Source organism: Oncorhynchus nerka, linkage group LG5 (genome assembly GCF_034236695.1).
Source record: "Oncorhynchus nerka isolate Pitt River linkage group LG5, Oner_Uvic_2.0, whole genome shotgun sequence".
NCBI classification, from domain to species: Eukaryota; Metazoa; Chordata; class Actinopteri; order Salmoniformes; family Salmonidae; genus Oncorhynchus; species Oncorhynchus nerka.
In genome coordinates, this window is record NC_088400.1 from 22,039,985 (window position 1) to 22,061,336 (window position 21,352).

Sequence of the window (21,352 nt, forward strand, 5' to 3'; positions counted from 1 at the left end):
TTACCTGAGAATATTGAAGACTCATGTTAAAAGGAACCACCAGCTTTCATATGTTCTCATGTTCTGAGCAAGGAACTGAAACGTTAGCACATATTGCACTTTTACTTTCTTCTCCAACACTTTGTTTTTTAATCATTTAAACCATATTGAACATGTTTCATTATTTACTTGAGGGTAAATGAATTTTATTGATGTATTATATTAAGTTAAAATAGGTGTTCATTCAGTATTGTTGTAATTGTCATTATTACAACTAAAAAAAAAATGTAAAAATTGGCTGGTTAATCGGTTTCGGCTTTTTTGGTCCACCAATAATTGGTATCGGTATTGAAAAATCATAAAATCGGTAAACTTCTAGTCTCAAGGTTTCACAGAAATCCCTGGCCTTGAGTAGGGAACATGACAACAGTTGGTTTGTTTATTAGTTAATTATTGAAGATGTTAACAGTCAGGGAGCAGAAGAACACATATATACAAGCTGCCCAGACTAATGTCCCAGTTCCCCTAGACTGCTCTTATCTGCTGACTGTTATGGCAATAACAAAAGCTGCTATTTACCAAACCATAAAGACGCAGAGCACAAACCCAGCAAGCAAAGATATTCAGGAAGTAGACCTCACACTCCTCCACTGCTAAGAGTCTTCAGCTCACTCACAGGCCAATGTGCTGAGGTCATAGCGGCATTGAGTTTCAGTCAATTCTCCGGACTGATTATGAGCGGGATGTTACTTCAGCAGAAAGTAGGGAGGGAAAACAGCCCAAACCTTTTCCTCTTGGACTTTGATCCTTTCCATTATCCCGTACCTGAGGCATGACATCACCGCCAGTGTAAACTGAAACAGATTTTTAGCTTGAGGAGTAGAAAGAGAGAAGTGCAGCGTGGTGCCTGGCCCTGGATGGAATGAAGAGCTGTTGACATGGTAGATACCCATCTGGTCGGTGTTAACCGCTCTGTTTTTTGCCTCTTTTGAAGAGCTTGTCCCCCCTGCCACCGTGCAGCAAAGCACTTGACACATTATCCCCCCAACATCTACGCCAGTGATCGAGCGCCAATGGCAGCGATTTTATCACCCCCAACCCACACCTCATCCCTCTGTAGCAGACAGGCAGGGTACTCCCTATAGAAGTACTAGGGCCTGAATGTGGTGGAAGCTTGTAACCTTGGCAAAGTTCTGGGAATTCAGCCATGAGGTGTCCCTGATTGTTTAGAGTAGACGTTTTACCCTCAGTAAGGTTCTATGCATTTCTTGGTAGAATAGAAAGTCATGCGCTCATAACGTACGTTCTACTTTATAATAACAGATACAAACTTCAAAATGTGCCAATAGGTCACAGTTCCCACGAAGGTTGGAAAAGACAGACCATGGTATAACGAAACTATTTAACAATGGGCTCTGCCGTTACTCCCTATCTGTCAATGCTTGAGCATCGATGGGTTTTCCGTTACAGTTTTTTTACATTTAAACTAAAATATTAGTCAGGATTCCAACTAAGCTCGTGGATTTAATTTGCATGGTTAAACAGTTTCTGTGTCAAGGGCTACATATACAATAAACAGTGTATTCCACCAATCACTGATTTATGGCCATTGAGAGACAACGGCTATATAAACACTGCTATTTCAGTGAGGCAGAGCCTTCCAGGGACTTCTCAAATTGCCTGGAATGTAGCGTAGGAGGATGGAGTATACTTAAATAATAATACCCTTGAAATTGGAGTGTACTTAAATAATAATACCCTTGCTGATTAATCGCTGGGAGGAAAGGGAGCGTGGAACTGGTGGCAATGAGACAATGTCATGCATACAGTACATTCGGAAAGTATTCAGACCCATTACCTACGGACATGGTCCCACAGTTGACAGTGCATCTCAGAGCAGAAGCCATGATGTCAAAGGAATTGTCCATAGAACTCAGAGACAGGATCGTGTCATGGCACATATCTGTGGAAGGGTACCACAACCCTAAGCACACAGCCAAGTCAACGCATGAGTGGCTTCGGGACAAGTCTCAATGTCCTCGAATGGCTCAGCCAGAGCCCAGACTTGAACATCTCTGGAGAGCAGAGGTCGACCGATTAATCGGAATGGCCATAACAATCAGAAATCGGTATTGTTGGGCGCCGATTATTATTATTATTATTTTTTATACCTTTTATTTAACTAGGCAAGTCAGTTAAGAACACATTCTTATTTTCAATGACTGTCTAGGAACTGTGGGTTAACTGCCTTGTTCAGGGGCAGAACGACAGATTTTCAACTTGTCAGCTCAGGGGTTCCAATCTTGCAACCACAGAGTTAACTAGTCCAAGGCTCTAACCATTGCACTCCACGAGTAGCCTGCCTGTTACGCGAATGTAGTAGAAGCCAAGGTAAATTGCTAGCTATCATTAAACTTATCTTATAAAAAACAATCAGTAGTTACAACTACTGATCCAGTTTAGCAAGCAATATTAACCAGGTGAAATTGTGTAATTTCTCTCGCGTTCATTGTACGCAGGCAGGGTATATGCAACAGTTTGGGCTGCCTGGCTTATTGCGAACTAATTTGCCAGAATTTTACGTAATTATGACATACATTGAAGGTTGTGCAATGTAACAAGAATATTTAGACTAAGGGATGCCACCCATTAGATAAAATACCGCGTATTTCACTGAAATAGTAAACGTTTTGTTTTCGAAATTATAGTTTCCGGATTCGATCATATTAATGACCAAAGGCTCGTATTGCTGTGTGTTATGTTGTAATGAAGTCTGATTTGATAGAGCAGTCTGACAGAAGCAGCAGGCCCGTGATCATTCATTCAAACAGCACTTTTGTGCATTTTGCCAGCAGCTCTTCGCAAGCACAGCGCTATTTATTACTTCAAGCCTATCAGCCTAATGGCTGGTGTAAACAATGTGAACTGGCTAGCTAGTTAGCTGGGTGTGCGCTAAAACTGTTTCAAACTTCAGTCGCTTTTAGATTTGGAGTAGTTATTCCCCTTGCGCTGCAAGGGCCGCGGCTTTTGTGGAGCGATGGGTAACGATGCTTCATGTGTGGCTGTTGTCTATGTGTTCCTGGTTCGAGCCCAGGTAGGGGCAAGGAGGGGACTGAAGCTATACTGTTACACTGGCAATACTATAGTGCCTATAAGAACATCCAATAGTCAAAGGTATATGAAATACACTGCTCAAAAAAATAAAGGGAACACTTAAACAACACAATGTTACTCCAAGTCAATGACACTTCTGTGAAATCAAACTGCCCACTTAGGAAGCAACACTGATTGACAATACATTTCACATGCTGTTGTGCAAATGGAATAGACAACAGGTGGAAATTATAGGCAATTAGCAAGACATCCCAAATAAAGGAGTGGTTCTGCAGGTGGTGACCACAGACCACTTCTCAGTTCCTATGCTTCCTGGCTGATGTTTTGGTCACTTTTGAATGCTGGCGGTGCTTTCACTCTAGTGGTAGCATGAGACTGAGTCTACAACCCACACAAGTGGCTCAGGTAGTGCAGCTCATCCAGGATGGCACATCAATGCGAGCTGTGGCAAGAAGGTTTGCTGTGTCTGTCAGCGTAGTGTCCAGAGCATGGAGGCGCTACCAGGAGACAGGCCAGTACATCAGGAGACGTGGAGGAAGCTGTAGGAGGGCAACAACCCAGCAGCAGGACCGCTACCTCCACCTTTGTGCAAGGAGGAGCACTGCCAGAGCCCTGCAAAATGACCTCAAGCAGGCCACAAATGTGCATGTGTCTGCTCAAACGGTCAGAAACAGACTCCATGAGGGTGGTATGAGGGCCCGACGTCCACAGGTGGGGGTTGTGCTTACAGCCCAACACCGTGCAGGACGTTTGGCATTTGCCAGAGAACACCAAGATTGGCAAATTCACCACTGGCGACCTGTGCTCTTCACAGATGAAAGCAGGTTCACACTGAGCACATGTGACAGACGTGACAGTGTCTGGAGATGCCGTGGAGAACGTTCTGCTGCCTGCAACATCCTCCAGCATGACCGGTTCGGTCATGGTGTGGGGTGGCATTTCTTTGTGGGGCCGCACAGCCCTCCATGTGCTCGCTAGAGGTTGCCTGACTGCCATTAGGTACGGAGATGAGATCCTCAGACCCCTTGTGAGACCATATGCTGGCGCGGTTGGCCCTGGGTTCCTACTAATGCAAGACAATGCTAGACCTCATGTGGCTGGAGTGTGTCAGCAGTTCCTGCAAGAGGAAGGCATTGATGCTATGGACTGGCCTGCCCGTTCCCCAGACCTGAATCCAATTGAGCACACCTGGGACATTGTGCCTCGCTCCATCCACCAACGCCACGTTGCACCACAGACTGTCCAGGAGTTGGCGGATGCTTTAGTCCAGGTTGAGATCCCTCAGGAGACCATCCACCACCTCATCAGGAGCATGCCCAGGCATTGTAGGGAGGTCATACAGGCAGGTGGAGGCCACACACTACTGAGTTGGATCAGCATGTAGTGTGGTTTTCCACTTTAAATTTGAGTTTGACTCCAAATCCAGACCTCCATGGGTTGATAAATTTGATTTCCATTGATGATGTGTGATTTTGTTGTCAGCACATTCAACTATGCAAAGAAAAAAGTATTTAATAAGAATATTTCATTCATTCATATCTAGAATGTGTTATTTTAGTGTTCCCTTTATTCTTTTGAGCAGTGTACAAATGGTAGAGAGAGAAATGGTCCTATAAATACTATATTAACTACAACCTAAAACCTCTTAGCTTGGAATATTGAAGTCTCATGTTAAAAGGAACCACCAACTTTCATATGTTCTCATGTTCTGTGCAAGGAACTTAAACATTAGCTTTTTTACATGGCACATATTACTTTCTTCTCCAACACTTTGTTTTTGCATTATTTAAACCAAATTGAACATGTTTCATTATTTATTTGAGGCTAAATTGATTTTATGGATGTTTTATATTAAGTTAAAATATGTGTTAATTCAGTATTGTTGTAATTGTCATTATTACAAATAAAAAATATATACATTTATTTTTTTATTAAAATCGGCCGATTAATCGGTATCGACCTTTTGGGTCCTCCAATAAATCGGTATCGGCCGACCTCTACTGGAGAGACGTGAAAATAGCTGTGCAGCGAAGCTCCCCGTCCAACCTGACAGAGCTTGAAATGATCTGCAGAGAAGAATGGGAGAAACTCCCCAAATACAAGTGCCAAGCTTGTAGCGTCATACCCATGACACAGAGGCTGTAATCGCTGCCAAATGTGCTTCAAAGTTCTGAGTAAAGGGTCTGAATAGTTAGATAAATGTGATGTTTTTTTTATTCTACAAACCTGCTTTTGCTTTGTCATTATGGGGTAGTATGTGTAGATTGATGGGGGGGGGGGGGGAACAATTCAATCCATTTTAGAATAAGGCTGTAATTTAACAAGATATGGAGAAAGTCAAGGGGTCTGAATACTTTCCAAATGCACTGTATTGTCTGTTGTGTGTGTACAAGTTTTACTGTAATACCAGAAGTCCTCACAAGAGTAGTAAACCAACTCAAATTAATTGTGGTTGGTCCTCAATTGTAAAAAGGCTGTTTTAGGCTTAAGAGTTAGGTTTAGAATTAGGGTTTAGTGGGCAAGAGAAAATAAGTTAATGGGAATCAATTGTTGGTCCCCAAAAATTCCTCAAGTATAGTAACATAGCTGTGTGTGCCTTGTCCAATGTGATGCCTGGACCAATTCAGAAAGACAGTTTTAAATGTGGGTTAAAGACAATAGATGTTTTGACTCACTGCCAGATGAAGTGGGGCAGAACTCAGAGCCCAGAATGGAGGGGAGCTTAATTAGATTTCACTTCTCGATAGCAACACAAAACACTGAATCCAGGCGGGGGCATTTGTGTTCCCCTCTGATTTTTGAGAGCCCCAATCCGATTTGGCAAGAGTAGACCTTGTCACTCTCCCTGGATCAATTATCTCAGTCTATCGATGATAAAGGAGTGCCCACTGAAGTTGGCCCAGGCTTCTATATTGGGTTTCACATGACTGGGAATACAGATATGCATCTGTTGGACACAGAATTATTTTTATATTTTTAAGGTAGGGGCATGTATGAGGAAAACCATTCAGTATCTGGTGTGACCACCATTTGTGACCGACTGGCTCGATCTTATGAAATGGTGTTTTTAAACATTCAATAAAAGTGGAGAATCAGGGCTAGAAAATTGTATGTCAAACAGTTGGGAAACAATGGGAAAGTAACTATGCTTCGAAGTTGATAAACCTGTAACCTCACTTTCAGAAAACTGCCCTTAAATGTTTAGGTACACCTACTGGAGAGCTCTTTCTCTACACCCATTCAGCATTGTTCACACCCTCTAAAGCCTTAGCCCCACCCATCTCTTTAAGGATTCACATGTGAGGTTATGTAAAAAATATATATATTAAAAAAAAATAGTAAACGCTAAAGGCTGGTTTATACTACAGCTACTTCCAGACAAACGAGAGAACAGCTCACTGACCATTTTACTCACCCTAGAAGAGCTGTTTAGGCTGTTTTTAATGTTATCCAGAGCGTTGAAAGCAACTGTGCTACTGGCAACAATTTAATTAAGCTTTTTTGCCAATGTATACTGACACAGGCATATTCAATGACCGTTGAGCATTTGGAAATTCAGTTTCTCTGTGCTCTGGCACACAGAGAGTCCTAAGAAATCTGAGCAGATAGAAGTAGCTGGTAAATTTGCTCTGGCTATCGACAGTTGTTGCAGTGACATCATGAACATTCCATTGAAATGGTTACTTGCATCGTGGAGTCTTAAGACATTCAGCTAGCTAGCTTAACAATTAACCATAATCCTTAAGTTATTACCCTGCATGAATCTGCAGGTAGCTAACCAACCAGCTTCAACATTAGCTAGCTAACATTAGGCTATAACTTGCAATGCAAATGGCTCTAAGATACTAATAATATCACAGATCACAAACAAGGTTAGCTAGCGAGCCAGCCACCTAACATTAGCTAGCTAGCTAACAGTACACTAACTTGAACTGAAAATGACTGACAAAAGTAGAAACATGTCATATCTGAAAATGTAGCTAGCTAGCTAATTTAAACCATATAAAGTTGAACTCTGAAGTTTGCATACACTTAGGTTGGAGTCATTAAAACTCATTTTTCAACCACTCCCCACATTTCTTGTTAACCTCCCTAGGGTAGGGGGCAGCATTCAGAATTTTGGATGAAAAGCATGCCTAAATTAAACGGCCTGCTACTCAGGCCCAGAAGATATGATATGCATACTGGTAGATTTGGATAGAAAACACTTTAAAGTTTCTAAAACTGTTAAAATAGTGTCTGAGTATAACAGAACTGATTTAGCAGGCGAAAACCTGAGAAAAATCCATTCAGGAAGTAGGTTGTTTTGTAGTTTAGTCAATGCCATTACAGTATCCATTGACTTAGGACTCAATTTGCAGTTCCTATGCCTTCCACTAGATGTCAACAGTCTTTAGAAATCGTTTCAGGCTTGTATTCTTATAAATGAAGGAGTAAGACCAGTCTGAACGAGTGGACCCTAACGTGACAGAGTTCAGGCGCATGTGCATTTCTTGTTTACCTTTTTTATTGAAGAAGTTATTGTCCGGTTGAAATATTATAGATCATTTAGGCTAAAAACAACCTGAGGATTGAATATAAACATCGTTTGACATGTTTCTATGAACTTTACAGATACAATTTGGATTTTTTTTTGTCAGATTGTTTTAACCGAGTTTGAGCCAGTGGATTACTAAAGAAAACGCACTAACAAAACATAGGTTTTTGGATATAAAGAGACTTCATCAAACAAAAGGAACATTTATTGAGTAAATTAATGTCTTCTGATTGCCACCATATGAAGATCGTCAAAGGTAAGGGATTAATTTTCTCTCTATTTCTGAGTTTTGTAATGCTTCTGCTTGGCTGGTTACTGTTTAATAATTTGTCAGCTGGGCTATGTTCTGGGCTAGGTATGTTCTGGGCTAGGTATGCTTTTGCCGAAAAGCATTTTATAAATATGACCGTGTGGTTGGTTTAACAAGAAGTTAATCTTTAAACCTATGTAAAATGTTTTGTTTTCTGAATTTTTATAATGAGCATTTCTGTAATTGAATTTGGCGCTCTGCAATCTCACTGGATGTTGGCCAGATGGAACGCTAGCGTCCCACATACCCTAGAGAGGTTAAACTAGAGTTTTGGCAAGTCGGTTAGGACATCTACTTTGTGCATGACAAGTAATTTTGACAAGTAAAATAATCTATATCACAATTCTAGTGGGTCAGAAGTTTACATACACTAAGTTGGTGGTACCTTTACACAGCTTGGAAAATTCCAGAAAAAGACATGGCTTTAGAAGATTCTGATAGGCTAATTGACATAATTTGAGTCAATTGGAGGTGTACCCGTGGTTGTATTTCAAGGCCTGCCTTCAAACTCATTGCCTCTTTGCTTGACATCATGGGAAAATCAAAATAAATCAGCCAAGACCTCAGAAAAAAATCAATTGTAGACCTCCACAAGTCTAGTTCATCCATGGGAGCAATTTCCAAACACCTGAAGGTACCACATTCATCTGTACAAAGAATAGTACGCAAGTATAAACACCATGGGATCCCTCAGCCGTCATACCGCTCAGGAATTAGACGAGTTCTGTCTCCTAGAGATGAACGTACTTTGGTGCGAAAATTGCAAATCCATCCCAGAACAGCAAAGGACCTTGTGAAGATGCTGGATGTAACAGGTACAAAAGTATCTATAGCCACAGTAAAACGGGTCCTACATCGACATAAGCTGAAAGGCCGCTCAGAAAGGAAGAAGCCAGTGCTGCAAAACCACCATAAAAAGCCTGACTACGGTTTGCAATTGCACATGGGGACAAAGATTGTACTTTTTGGAAAAATGTCCTCTGTTGTGATGAAACAAAATTAGAACTGTTTGGCCAGTTCTTCGCTCCACAGGTAGTATCACATTTTTCATTTCATTTCATTACAGTACAACGGCTTGATTTGTTTGATCGTAGCTAGCTACATAGCTAGCTACATAGCCGTCTTTGTATCAAAGATAATTGTGTAGTCTAGAGCGATTTCCTAGGTTAGCTAGCCAGCTATTGTCGTTCTTTTAACGCAACGTAACGTAATCAACACTGCTAGCTAGCCAGCTAGCCCCGAATAGCAGCACAGTAGAAACTATTACACTCAACGGAACGACTTGATTAGTGTAGTGTCAACAACGCAGCCAATGCCAGCTAGCCTACATAGTCAACAACGCAGCCTCTGCCAGCTAGCCTACTTCAGCAGTACTGTATCATTTTAATCATTTTAGTCAATAAGATTCTTGCTACGTAAGCTTAACTTTCTGAACACTCGTGACGTGTAGTCCACTTGTCATTCCAATCTCCTTTGCATTAGCGTAGCCTCTTGTGTAGCCTGTCAACTATGTGTCTGTCTATCCCTGTTCTCTCCTCTCTGCACAGACCATACAAACGCTCCACACCGCGTGGCCGCGGCCACCCTAATCTGGTGGTCCCAGCGCGCACGACCCACGTGGAGTTCCAGGTCTCCGGTAGCCTCTGGAACTGCCGATCTGCGGCAAACAAGGCAGAGTTCATCTCCGCCTATGTCTCCCTCCAGTCCCTCGACTTCTTGGCACTGACGGAAACATGGATCACCACAGACAACACTGCTACTCCTACTGCTCTCTCTTCGTCTGCCCACGTGTTCTCGCACACCCCGAGAGCTTCTGGTCAGCGGGGTGGTGGCACCGGGATCCTCATCTCTCCCAAGTGGTCATTCTCTCTTTCTCCCCTTACCCATCTGTCTATCGCCTCCTTTGAATTCCATGCTGTCACAGTTACCAGCCCTTTCAAGCTTAACATCCTTATCATTTATCGCCCTCCAGGTTCCCTCGGAGAGTTCATCAATGAGCTTGATGCCTTGATAAGCTCCTTTCCTGAGGACGGCTCACCTCTCACAGTTCTGGGCGACTTTAACCTCCCCACGCCTACCTTTGACTCATTCCTCTCTGCCTCCTTCTTTCCACTCCTCTCCTCTTTTGACCTCACCCTCTCACCTTCCCCCCTACTCACAAGGCAGGCAATACGCTCGACCTCATCTTTACTAGATGCTGTTCTTCCACTAACCTCATTGCAACTCCCTCCAAGTCTCCGACCACTACCTTGTATCCTTTTCCCTCTCGCTCTCATCCAACACTTCCCACACTGCCCCTACTCGGATGGTATCGCGCAGTCCCAACCTTCGCTCTCTCTCCCCGCTACTCTCTCCTCTTCCATCCTATCATCTCTTCCCTCTGCTCAAACCTTCTCCAACCTATCTCCTGATTCTGCCTCCTCAACCCTCCTCTCCTCCCTTTCTGCATCCTTTGACTCTCTATGTCCCCTATCCTCCAGGCCGGCTCGGTCCTCCCCTCCCGCTCCGTGGCTCGACGACTCATTGCGAGCTCACAGAACAGGGCTCCGGGCAGCCGAGCGGAAATGGAGGAAAACTCGCCTCCCTGCGGACCTGACATCCTTTCACTCCCTCCTCTCTACATTTTCCTCTTCTCTCTCTGCTGCTAAAGCCACTTTCTACCACTCTAAATTCCAAGCATCTGCCTCTAACCCTAGGAAGCTCTTTGCAACCTTCTCCTCCCTCCTGAATCCTCCTCCCCCCTCCTCCTCCTCTCTGCAGATGACTTCGTCAACCATTTTGAAAAGAAGGTCGACGACATCCGATCCTCGTTTGCTAAGTCAAACGACACCGCTGGTTCTGCTCACACTGCCCTACCCTGTGCTCTGACCTCTTTCTCCCCTCTCTCTCCAGATGAAATCTCGCGTCTTGTGACGGCCGGCCGCCCTACAACCTGCCCGCTTGACCCTATCCCCTCCTCTTCTCCAGACCATTTCCGGAGACCTTCTCCCTTACCTCACCTCGCTCATCAACTCATCCCTGACCGCTGGCTACGTCCCTTCCGTCTTCAAGAGAGCGAGAGTTGCACCCCTTCTGAAAAACCTACACTCGATCCCTCCGATGTCAACAACTACAGACCAGTATCCCTTCTTTCTTTTCTCTCCAAAACTCTTGAACGTGCCGTCCTTGGCCAGCTCTCCCGCTATCTCTCTCAGAATGACCTTCTTGATCCAAATCAGTCAGGTTTCAAGACTAGTCATTCAACTGAGACTGCTCTTCTCTGTATCACGGAGGCGCTCCGCACTGCTAAAGCTAACTCTCTCTCCTCTGCTCTCATCCTTCTAGACCTATCGGCTGCCTTCGATACTGTGAACCATCAGATCCTCCTCTCCACCCTCTCCGAGTTGGGCATCTCCGGCGCGGCCCACGCTTGGATTGCGTCCCTACCTGACAGGTCGCTCCTACCAGGTGGCGTGGCGAGAATCCGTCTCCACACCACGTGCTCTCACCACTGGTGTCCCCAGGGCTCTGTTCTAGGCCCTCTCCTATTCTCGCTATACACCAAGTCACTTGGCTCTGTCATAACCTCACATGGTCTCTCCTATCATTGCTATGCAGACGACACACAATTAATCTTCTCCTTTCCCCCTTCTGATGACCAGGTGGCGAATCGCATCTCTGCATGTCTGGCTGACATATCCGTGTGGATGACGGATCACCACCTCAAGCTGAACATCGGCAAGACGGAGCTGCTCTTCCTCCCGGGGAAGGACTGCCCGTTCCATGATCTCGCCATCACGGTTGACAACTCCATTGTGTCCTCCTCCCAAAGCGCTAAGAACCTTGGCGTGATCCTGGACAACACCCTGTCGTTCTCAACTAACATCAAGGCGGTGGCCCGTTCCTGTAGGTTCATGCTCTACAACATCCGCAGAGTACGACCCTGCCTCACACAGGAAGCGGCGCAGGTCCTAATCCAGGCACTTGTCATCTCCCGTCTGGATTACTGCAACTCGCTGTTGGCTGGGCTCCCTGCCTGTGCCATTAAACCCCTACAACTCATCCAGAACGCCGCAGCCCGTCTGGTGTTCAACCTTCCCAAGTTCTCTCACGTCACCCCGCTCCTCCGCTCCCTCCACTGGCTTCCAGTTGAAGCTCGCATCCGCTACAAGACCATGGTGCTTGCCTACGGAGCTGTGAGGGGAACGGCACCTCAGTACCTCCAGGCTCTGATCAGGCCCTACACCCAAACAAGGGCACTGCGTTCATCCACCTCTGGCTCCCTACCACTGAGGAAGTACAGTTCCCGCTCAGCCCAGTCAAAACTGTTCGCTGCTCTGGCCCCCCAATGGTGGAACAAACTCCCTCACGACGCCAGGACAGCGGAGTCAATCACCACCTTCCGGAGACACCTGAAACCCCACCTCTTTAAGGAATACCTAGGATAGGATAAAGTAATCCCTCTCACCCCCCCTCCCCCTGAAAAGATTTAGATGCACTACTGTTCCACTGGAGGTCATAAGGTGAATGCACCAATTTGTAAGTCGCTCTGGATAAGAGCGTCTGCTAAATGACTTAAATGTAAATGTAAATGTAACATTGTTATGTTTGGAGGAGAAAGGGGGAGGCTTGCAAACCAAAGAACACCATCCCAACCGTGAAGCACAGGGGTGGCAGCATCATGTTGTGGGGGTGCTTTGCTGCAGAGGGGACTGGTGCACTTCTTCACAAAATAGATGGCATCATGAGGAGGAAAATTATGTGGATGCATTGAAGCAACATCAAGACATCAGTCAGGAAGTTAAAGCTTGGTCGTAAATGGGTCTTCCAAATGGACAATGACCCCAAGCATACTTCTAAAGTTGTGGCAAAATGGCTTAAGGACAACAAAGTCAAGGTATTGGAGTAGCCATCACAAAGCCCTGACCTCAATCCTATAGAACATTTGTCGGCAGACCTGAAAAAGCATGTGCGAGCAAGGAGGCCTACAAACCTGACTGTTACACCAGCTCTGTCAGGAGGAATGGGCCAAAACTCACCCAACTTATTGTGGGAAGCTTGTGGAAGGCTACCTGAAACATTTGACCCAAGTTTAAATTGTTTAAGGCAATGCTACCAAATACTAACAGTATGTAAACTTCTGACCCACTGGGAATGTGATGAAAGAAATAAAAGCCGAAATAAATCACTATTATTCTGACATTTCACATTCTTAAAATAAAGTGATGATCCTAACTGACCTAAGACAGGGAATTTTTACTAGGATTAAATGTCAGGCATTGTGAAACTGAGTTTAAATGTATTTGGCTAAGGTGTATGTAAACTTCCGACTTCAACTGTACATGGATGGACGCTTCCCTCTGTCAGATGCCATGGTTGCCCTTAGTTTGAAGATAAAATCCGGAGACAGGTGTTTTATATAAACAGACTTCTGTATTCTCTTTGACTCAGTCTGCATTTTTGCAATCAAAATGTCAGAATTCTCTCCATCACCTTAACTATCATACTAATTCCACTGAATTCAAAACTCTGTCCTCCAAAAAGTGAAGAGCAACACTTATGCAGTTCTACTACGTGATCTTTCTAAAAAGCCATGCTAGAAAGGATTACCTACACATACTGACCAGCTCATGTTATAGACAGAAGCGAGCTACATGGTAGGCTAATCCGAACTTCTCTCAACATGTCCAGCCCACTCATTATCTCAGCCAATCATAACTAGTGGGAAGGTTGCGGACCTTTTTCTGTGACTAAACCAACTAGGCTTGTGATTTAACAAGTTTATTTGTATGTACAGATAGCATACAAGTTGGTTATTAAGGCACATGAAAGTTCACGTAAAAGAAAGCATTTCTGTCAAAAAAAACATTGATAAAAAGTGTACGTTCAAATGGCTCTCCTGTGAAGTAGTGACGCGCGACATACGCCTAGTTTCCTGAAACCAGTCCCATTTGACTCATGCAGCACGACACATCTCCATCACATAAAGTAGATCACGCTGTTGATTGTGGTCTGTGGAATGTTGTCCCACTCTTCAGTGACATCTGTGGCATTGTATTGTGACAAAACTGCACATTTTAGAATGGCCTTTTATTGTCCCCAGCACAATGTGCACTTGTGTAATGATCATGCTGTTCAATCAGCTTCTTGATATGCCACATCGGTCAGGCGTATTGATTATTTTGGCAAAGGAGAAAGGCTAACAGAAATGAAAAAAAATATGAGTAGAGATTTTTGTGCATATTTCTGGGATCTATTTATATTCGTGTTCAGTGTAGTAGCACGGATGTCAACAATATGAATATAACAATATAAAGGGGATGTCAGTCACACCAACTTTCTCTAAACATGTCACCTGATCTGTTTTTGACCAGACATCTTAACTTCTTGGTGACAAGGGGGCAGTATTGAGTAGTTTGGATGAATAAGGTGCCCAGAGTAAACTGCCTGCGACTCTGTCCCAGATGCTAATATATGCATATTATTAGTAGTATTGGAAAGAAAACACTCTGAAGTTTCTAAAACTGTTTGAATGATGTCTGAGTATAACAGAACTCATATGGCAGGCGAAAACCTGAGACAAATCCAACCCGGAAGTGGGAAATCTGAGGTTTGTAGTTTCATTTAACCTTGTGACTAGGGGGCAGTATTTTCATTTTTGGAAAAATAACATTCCCGTAGTAAACGGGACATTTTGTCAGGACAAGATGCTAGAATATGCATATAATTGACAGCTTAGGATAGAAAACACTCTAAAGTTTCCAAAACTATAAAAAATATTGTCTGTGAGTATAACATAACTGATATTGCAGGCGAAAGCCTGAGAAAAATCCAATCCGGAAGCGACTCATCTTTTGAAAGCTCTGCGTTCCAATGCGTCCCTATTGAGCAGTGAATGGGCTATCAACCAGATTACTTTTTCTCCGTATTCCCCAAGGTGTTTACAGCATTGTGACGTAGTTTTACACATCTATGTTGAAGAATATCCGTAAGCGGCTACATTGCGCAAGTGGTCACCTGATGGCTCTCAGAGTGATTCTCGCGTAAAATACAGAGGTAGCCATTATTCCAATCGGTCCTACTGAAAAACCAATTGTCCCGGTGGATATATTATCGAATAGATATTTGAAAAACACCTTGAGGATTGATTATAAACAACATTTGCCATGTTTCTGTCGATATTATGGAGCTAATGTGGAATATTTTTCGGCGTTTTCGTGACTGCAATTTCCGGGCGATTTCTCAGCCAAACGTGAAGAACAAACGGAGCTATTTCGCTTACAAAAATTGGAATTGGAAAAATTGGAAAAAAGGAACATTGGCTGGGAGTCTCGAGAGTGAAAACATCCGAAGCTCAAAGGTAAACGATTTAATTGGATTGCTTTTCTGATTTCCGTGACCAAGTTACCTGCAGCTAGCTGGACAAAATGCTATGCTAGGCTATCGATAAACTTACACAAATGCTTGTCTATCTTTGGCTGTAAAGCATATTTTGAAAATCTGAGATGACAGGGTGATTAACAAAAGGCTAAGCTGTGTTCCAATATATTTCACTTGTGATTTTCATGAATAGGAATATTTACGTCCGTTGTGCCTTTGGAATAGTGAACTAAACGCGAACAAAGCGGCGGTATTTGGACATATATATGGACGTAATCGAACAAAAAAAAACTATTTCTTATGGAAGTGCGAATCCTTGGAGTGCATTCCGACGAAGATCAGCAAAGGTAAGTGAAGATTTATAATGTTATTTATGACTTTTGTTGACTCCACAATTTGGCAGGTAACTGTATGGCTTGCTTTTGTGGCTGAACCTGTTCTCAGATTGAATATTGTGCTTTTGCTGTAAAGCTTTTTTGAAATCTGATACAGCGGTTGCATTAAGAACAGATTCATCTTTAATTTAATGTAAAACATGTATCTTTCATCAAAGTTTATGATGAGTATTTCTGTTATTTGATGTGGCTCTCTGCAATTTCTCCGGATGTTTTAGGCATTTCTGAACATGGCGCCAATGTAAACTGAGGTTTTTGGATATAAATATTAACTTGATCGAACAAAACATACATGTATTGTGTAACATTGAGTCCTGGGAGTGTCATCTGATGAAGAGCATCATAGGTTAGTGATTCATTTTATCTATATTTCTGCGACACCTCTTTGGTTGGAAAATGGCTGAATGCTTTCTGTGACTAGTTGCTGACCTAACATAATGACATGTTCTGCTTTTGCCGAAAAGCCTTTTTGAAATCGACACTGTGGTTGGATTAACGAGAAGTGTATCTTTAAAATGGTGTAAAATACTTGTATGGTTGAGGAATTTTAATGATGAGATTTCTGTTTTGAATTTGGCGCCCTGCAATTTTTCTGGCTGTTGGCGAGGTGGGACGCTAGCGTCCCGAACGATCCCAGAGAGGTTAAACATGCATTATGCAGGTTGCTAATATTCTAACAGTTAGCCTAATTTCAGTTTGTGAGACAAAAAAAGCAAGTATACTGTAGATAATCATTCTACCATCTAAACCACTAAAATATTTACTATAAGCAACAAAAAAATAAAATTCAGTTGGTGTACAAAGTAAAAGATGCAAAAACAAAAGATATGCATAGAAAGCGTAGAAATAGTACACAGAATAGATCTACTGCTTCTTAAACCTTTCAATCAGAATGACATATCTATAACTCACATTTCTATGTGAATTTGGTTGAGTTACATATTGCAGCTTTAACAAATCAAGGTGCTAACAGGACAACTCTTCAGTTAATCTAAGGCTTGGGGTGAAGGGAAAAGGCAGACATAGTACAAATAGGTTATAGGCTGGCTAGTTCCAGTTACAAAACAGGGATTTCTATAAGGTACATGAATAGAGGGAATCCTATTCTTCGGTGACGCAAAGAACCAACATGCTGATGACCATAGAGATCCTGTCTAATTCCTAATTCTATGCTAATGACCATGTCTAAGTTAAGATCTAGATACTGTGACATCCATTAGCTACTTCTATAGAAAAGGAGAAGAGACCAAAACTACATTCAACATTTTAGATTAATCTAATATGTACTTAAAGTTCCGACACAGTGGCAAAACATGAAATTGACCAAAAACTGAAACGGGGAAGGAGGAGAGGAAGGTGGTATTTAAAGTATGCGGGGCACAGGGAGGAACATCGTAGAAGCCCCCCCGCTGTTCCCCTGTACGGCCATTTGGAATCTCACCGAAAATGTACATGACTTCCAACAGGAAGTGAAACTATACTGATTATTAACTAAAGTGTAGCCTGTTGAGTGTTCACTTCGTAGAGTCACTCGCATAAAGACGACATTGGACGATGTAAAAAAATATTTAGGCTATGGTTTTTGTCCCCCTTCTCAAACGTGTAGTTAACTTATATGTCTGTCTTACAAACAAATAAAAACATCAAATATACTATTACACCGATAGATTGCCTATGGCATGCTCTAAATTGACTTCTAATGTCAAATACATGACCCCGTTTTTCTCCAAATCACGGCAGGTTGGCTAATAAGGGCCACAAAGACACTACTTCGGGAAGCCAGGGAATAAACCATAGATAGGACTGTTGTTTGTACCCGACTGCAGAGTGTGTATTGTTTTAGTTCCTGATGTTGTAAATCAGCAAAATGTGTTTTTCTAAATGAACGAGGCAAGTATTTGCTGTTTTATATTTGCTGTAGAATAAAGGCCTAGTAAAAACGCAGATAAGGCAACAGCTACGGAAGTTTAGCCTATAGGAGTCAGTTGAAATATTTTAAAATCAAGTCATAAAATCTGTCATTAATACTAGGATCACTTATTGGTGAAGTGAATCATTCAAGAAGATCGTAGAAAGACAGGTAAGTTTGACATAGGCTTTGGCTATCAAATTATTTTCAAATGCGTGTCACAAACGTTACATGATAATGTCACAAGTTTACTTGACTGTAACCTTGTAGTTTTAAATATGACTTTATATGAATATCATTGTCACAACACAGACAGTAGGCTACACACCTAACCTAAATGACAGACTAACAAATTTAGAAAACATATGGTTCTGGCCTAAATTAAACAAAAAAACGTTGAAATAACAAATTAACATGATCTAAAAGGCACATTTACCGTGTATTCCTTTGTTGGGAACATCATTGGAGTTGAAGCCTTTGGAACGGTACGCAGCCCTAACTTCATTGCAGCTTGTCGACTTGGGCTCAGCCTTCGTCGAAACAAACAGCACGGCAAATGTGTAAACCGTAGAGAACACTAACATCGTCTTCATCGAGTCGGTTAAATAAAAGTTTAAAATATAACCGCAACGCAAAAACACGGGAAAGGCGCTCAGCTGTAGGCTATTACTAGGACAGAGTTTCAACTAGCACGTTGAATTTCCTCATGAAGACACTGATTTCTTTCAACTTCGCTGGCAACGAAAGTTCTAAAAGTTAGCAAGTTGGTTGACTAACTGGATTCTTCATTCACAGCCGTGATTGGGCCAGCTTAAACAATTAAGACTAAATAAATAATTAAGGGAAAGTTGTTTTTTAAAGCGAAAGAGTATGAGTTTGTCTTCAGCATGTATTTCGAGTTCCAGACTCTCCGATAGAAACTCAAAGCAGGCAACAAAACATTGGTTTCAAACTTTTCTAAATAAGCAGCCAAACTTATTTTTATAATGTTCGTGTTTAAGTTGCATCCACCTCGACTTCAGTTCCCACAAAGGCCAATGACGATGGAAAGTAGAGATACCCAAAAGTTGTTGCAGTCTTCAGCGCGCTGCAGTTGCTTTACAGACAGGACACTAGACTGTATTATGTGCGTGCTCCAGCTCAGATGTTAGACGCCTAGCAAAGTCCCAGGGAAAATCGCAATTGCACACTCCTCGCGTCCTCTCTCCTCGCCTCATTGGAGAAGAAAGCCAGAGATCCCGCCCCTCTGACCTTCTCCTCCAATGCGTTTTGAGAAGGAGGCGATTAATGCGGAAAGAGGACGCGAGAAGTAGACAAACTGAGTTCCGGACAAAGACTTGGGAACACAAAACGCCCGGGGTGGAGCATGGACCGGACGTTAAGTAAGCTCTTGCCACTGGGATTTCCAGCAGCCAAAACGCACATGGATCTGGGTTTAGAAAACCAGGAGTTATTGGCAAATATCTGTTTTGATTGCTCAAAACACAATTTAGTTGGAAAATGTCAGACTTGGTCTGCCTGTGTAAACGCAGACATATAGACCTACTTGAATGTCAAACTTTATTGTGCAGTAGTAACAAGAAGTGTGGCCTCTGAAAAACCTACACTTTCTTACCTGCACTTTTCTTTCTACCAAATCTTGACCACATTTAATCTCACCCAATTACCCTCTGAATTCCACTGTGGACCACTTCTACACTGTAAACACACTGACTGCATCATTACTTCCAAGAAGTGTAGAATGGCAGATATATACGGTGCCATGTGTGCGACATTAAAACAAATGACAAATCCCCTGTCCTCAAATCCTGTCCTCAAAGGCCTCAGACAGCAACAAAGACACAGGTAAAAGCTACACTGCCGGGGAGAAGGTAGATTGCTTTCTAAGTATGTCTGCCTATCTTGAAATGGGTGTGTAGTGGAGTATTCAGAGTACTACTTTACAAAAGGAATAGAGTGCCATTTGGGAACCGTAGGTGTGTAGTGTGGCGTACTGGGGCTGTGGCAGGTGGAGGAGATGCATGGGCAAGAGACATCTCATTAACAGGATGACAGACAGTCTACTATGACACCATCACCACTCCTCTCCAGGCCTGAGGTTCAATCACAGCCACAGCAGCACTGCTGTCTGTCAGACGCTTCATAATTAAAGGAGATATTAGCCAGCACGCTTAGATCATGCCAGATGAAGGTGTGTGTGTGTATGCGTGTGTGTACGTGTGTGTGTCCCCTCTGCCGATGGCTGAGAAGCCTATTGAGGGGCTTGGTTCAAAGAAATAGCAGTTGTTTTTAAAAAAGTTCTTCCCTCTCTTTATTCATGATCATGTGCATCTGCCACTGCTCTTACTGCAAAATCCCTAACAGATATCTCATAGTTAACCAGCATCCCTAACAGATATCTCATAGTTAACCAGTATCCCTAACAGATACAGTGGGGCAAAAAAGTATTTAGTCAGCCACCAATTGTGCAAGTTTTCCCAATTAAAAAGATGAGAGGCCTGTAATTTTCATCATAGTTCATACTTCAACTGTGACAGACAAAATTAGAAAAAAAATCCAGAAAATCACATTGTAGGATTTTTAATTAATTTATTTGCAAATTGTGGTGGAAAATAAGTATTTGGTCACCTACAAACAAGCAAGATTTCTGGCTCTCACAGACCTGTAACTTCTTCTTTAAGAGGCACCTCTGTCCTCCACTCGTTACCTGTTACCTCGTCTTGTTTGGAGAACAAAGAATGCTGAGTTGCATCCAAAGAACACCATACCTACTGTGAAGCATGGGGGTGGAAACATCATGCTTTGGGGCTGTTTTTCTGCAAAGGGACCAGGACGACTGATCTGTGTAAAGGAAAGAATGAATGGGGCCATGTATCGTGAGATTTTGAGTGAAACGCTCCTTACATACCCCTGTTAGCTAACAATATAGCCCTGTTCCCAAACAATATACCCCTGTTCCCCAACAATATTTCCCTGTTCCTCAACAATGTACCCCTGATCCCTAACAATATACCCATGTTCCCTAACAATTTTCCCCGTTCCCCAACAATATATCCCTGTTCCCCAACAATATTTCCATGTTCCCCAATAATATATCCATGTTCCCCCACAATACACCCCTGGTTCCCTAACAATACCCCTGTTCCCCAACAATATACCCCTGTTGTCACGGCTGGCTGAAGGATGGACCAAGGTGCAGCATGGTACGCATACATTTTAACTTTATTTTAAAATGACGCCGACAAAACGAAGAACAAAAAGAAACCGGGAAAGTTTGTGCTATGTGCCCTGAACAACTACAAAGTTAACTTCCCACAAAACAGGTGGGGGAAAAGGGTACATAAGTATGGTTCTCAATCAGAGACAACGATAGACAGCTGTCCCTGATTGAGAACCATACCAGGCCAAGACATAGAAATACAAAACATAGAAAAAAGGACATAGAATGCCCACCCTAGTCACACCCTGGCCTAACCAAAATAGAGAATAAAAAGCCTCTCTATGGCCAGGGCGTGACACCTGTTCCCTAACAATACCCCTGTTCCCCAACAATATACCCTTGTTCCCCAAAAATATATCCCTGTTCCCCAAAAATAGATCCTTGTTCCCCAACAATATACCTCTGTTAACTAACAATATATCCCTTTTCCCCAACAATGTTTCCCAGTTCCCAAACAATTTATCCCTGTTCCCCATCAATATATCCCTGTTCCCCAACAAAATACACCTGTTCACCAGCAATATACCCC

At 42.8% G+C, this 21,352-nt stretch overlaps 1 protein-coding gene across 1 annotated transcript in view; it reads right to left on the reverse strand.

Annotated features, from left to right (window-relative positions):
• Positions 1–18,774, reverse strand: part of gpc4 (glypican 4) — a 73,350-nt gene extending 54,576 nt beyond the window's left edge. Inside the window, exon 1 of the mRNA XM_029648912.2 lies at positions 18,040–18,774. Coding sequence (XP_029504772.1) covers positions 18,040–18,196 — 157 coding nt within the window. The 5' untranslated portion in view covers positions 18,197–18,774. The remainder of the gene's footprint in view (positions 1–18,039) is intronic.
• Positions 18,775–21,352: the final 2,578 nt, after the last annotated feature.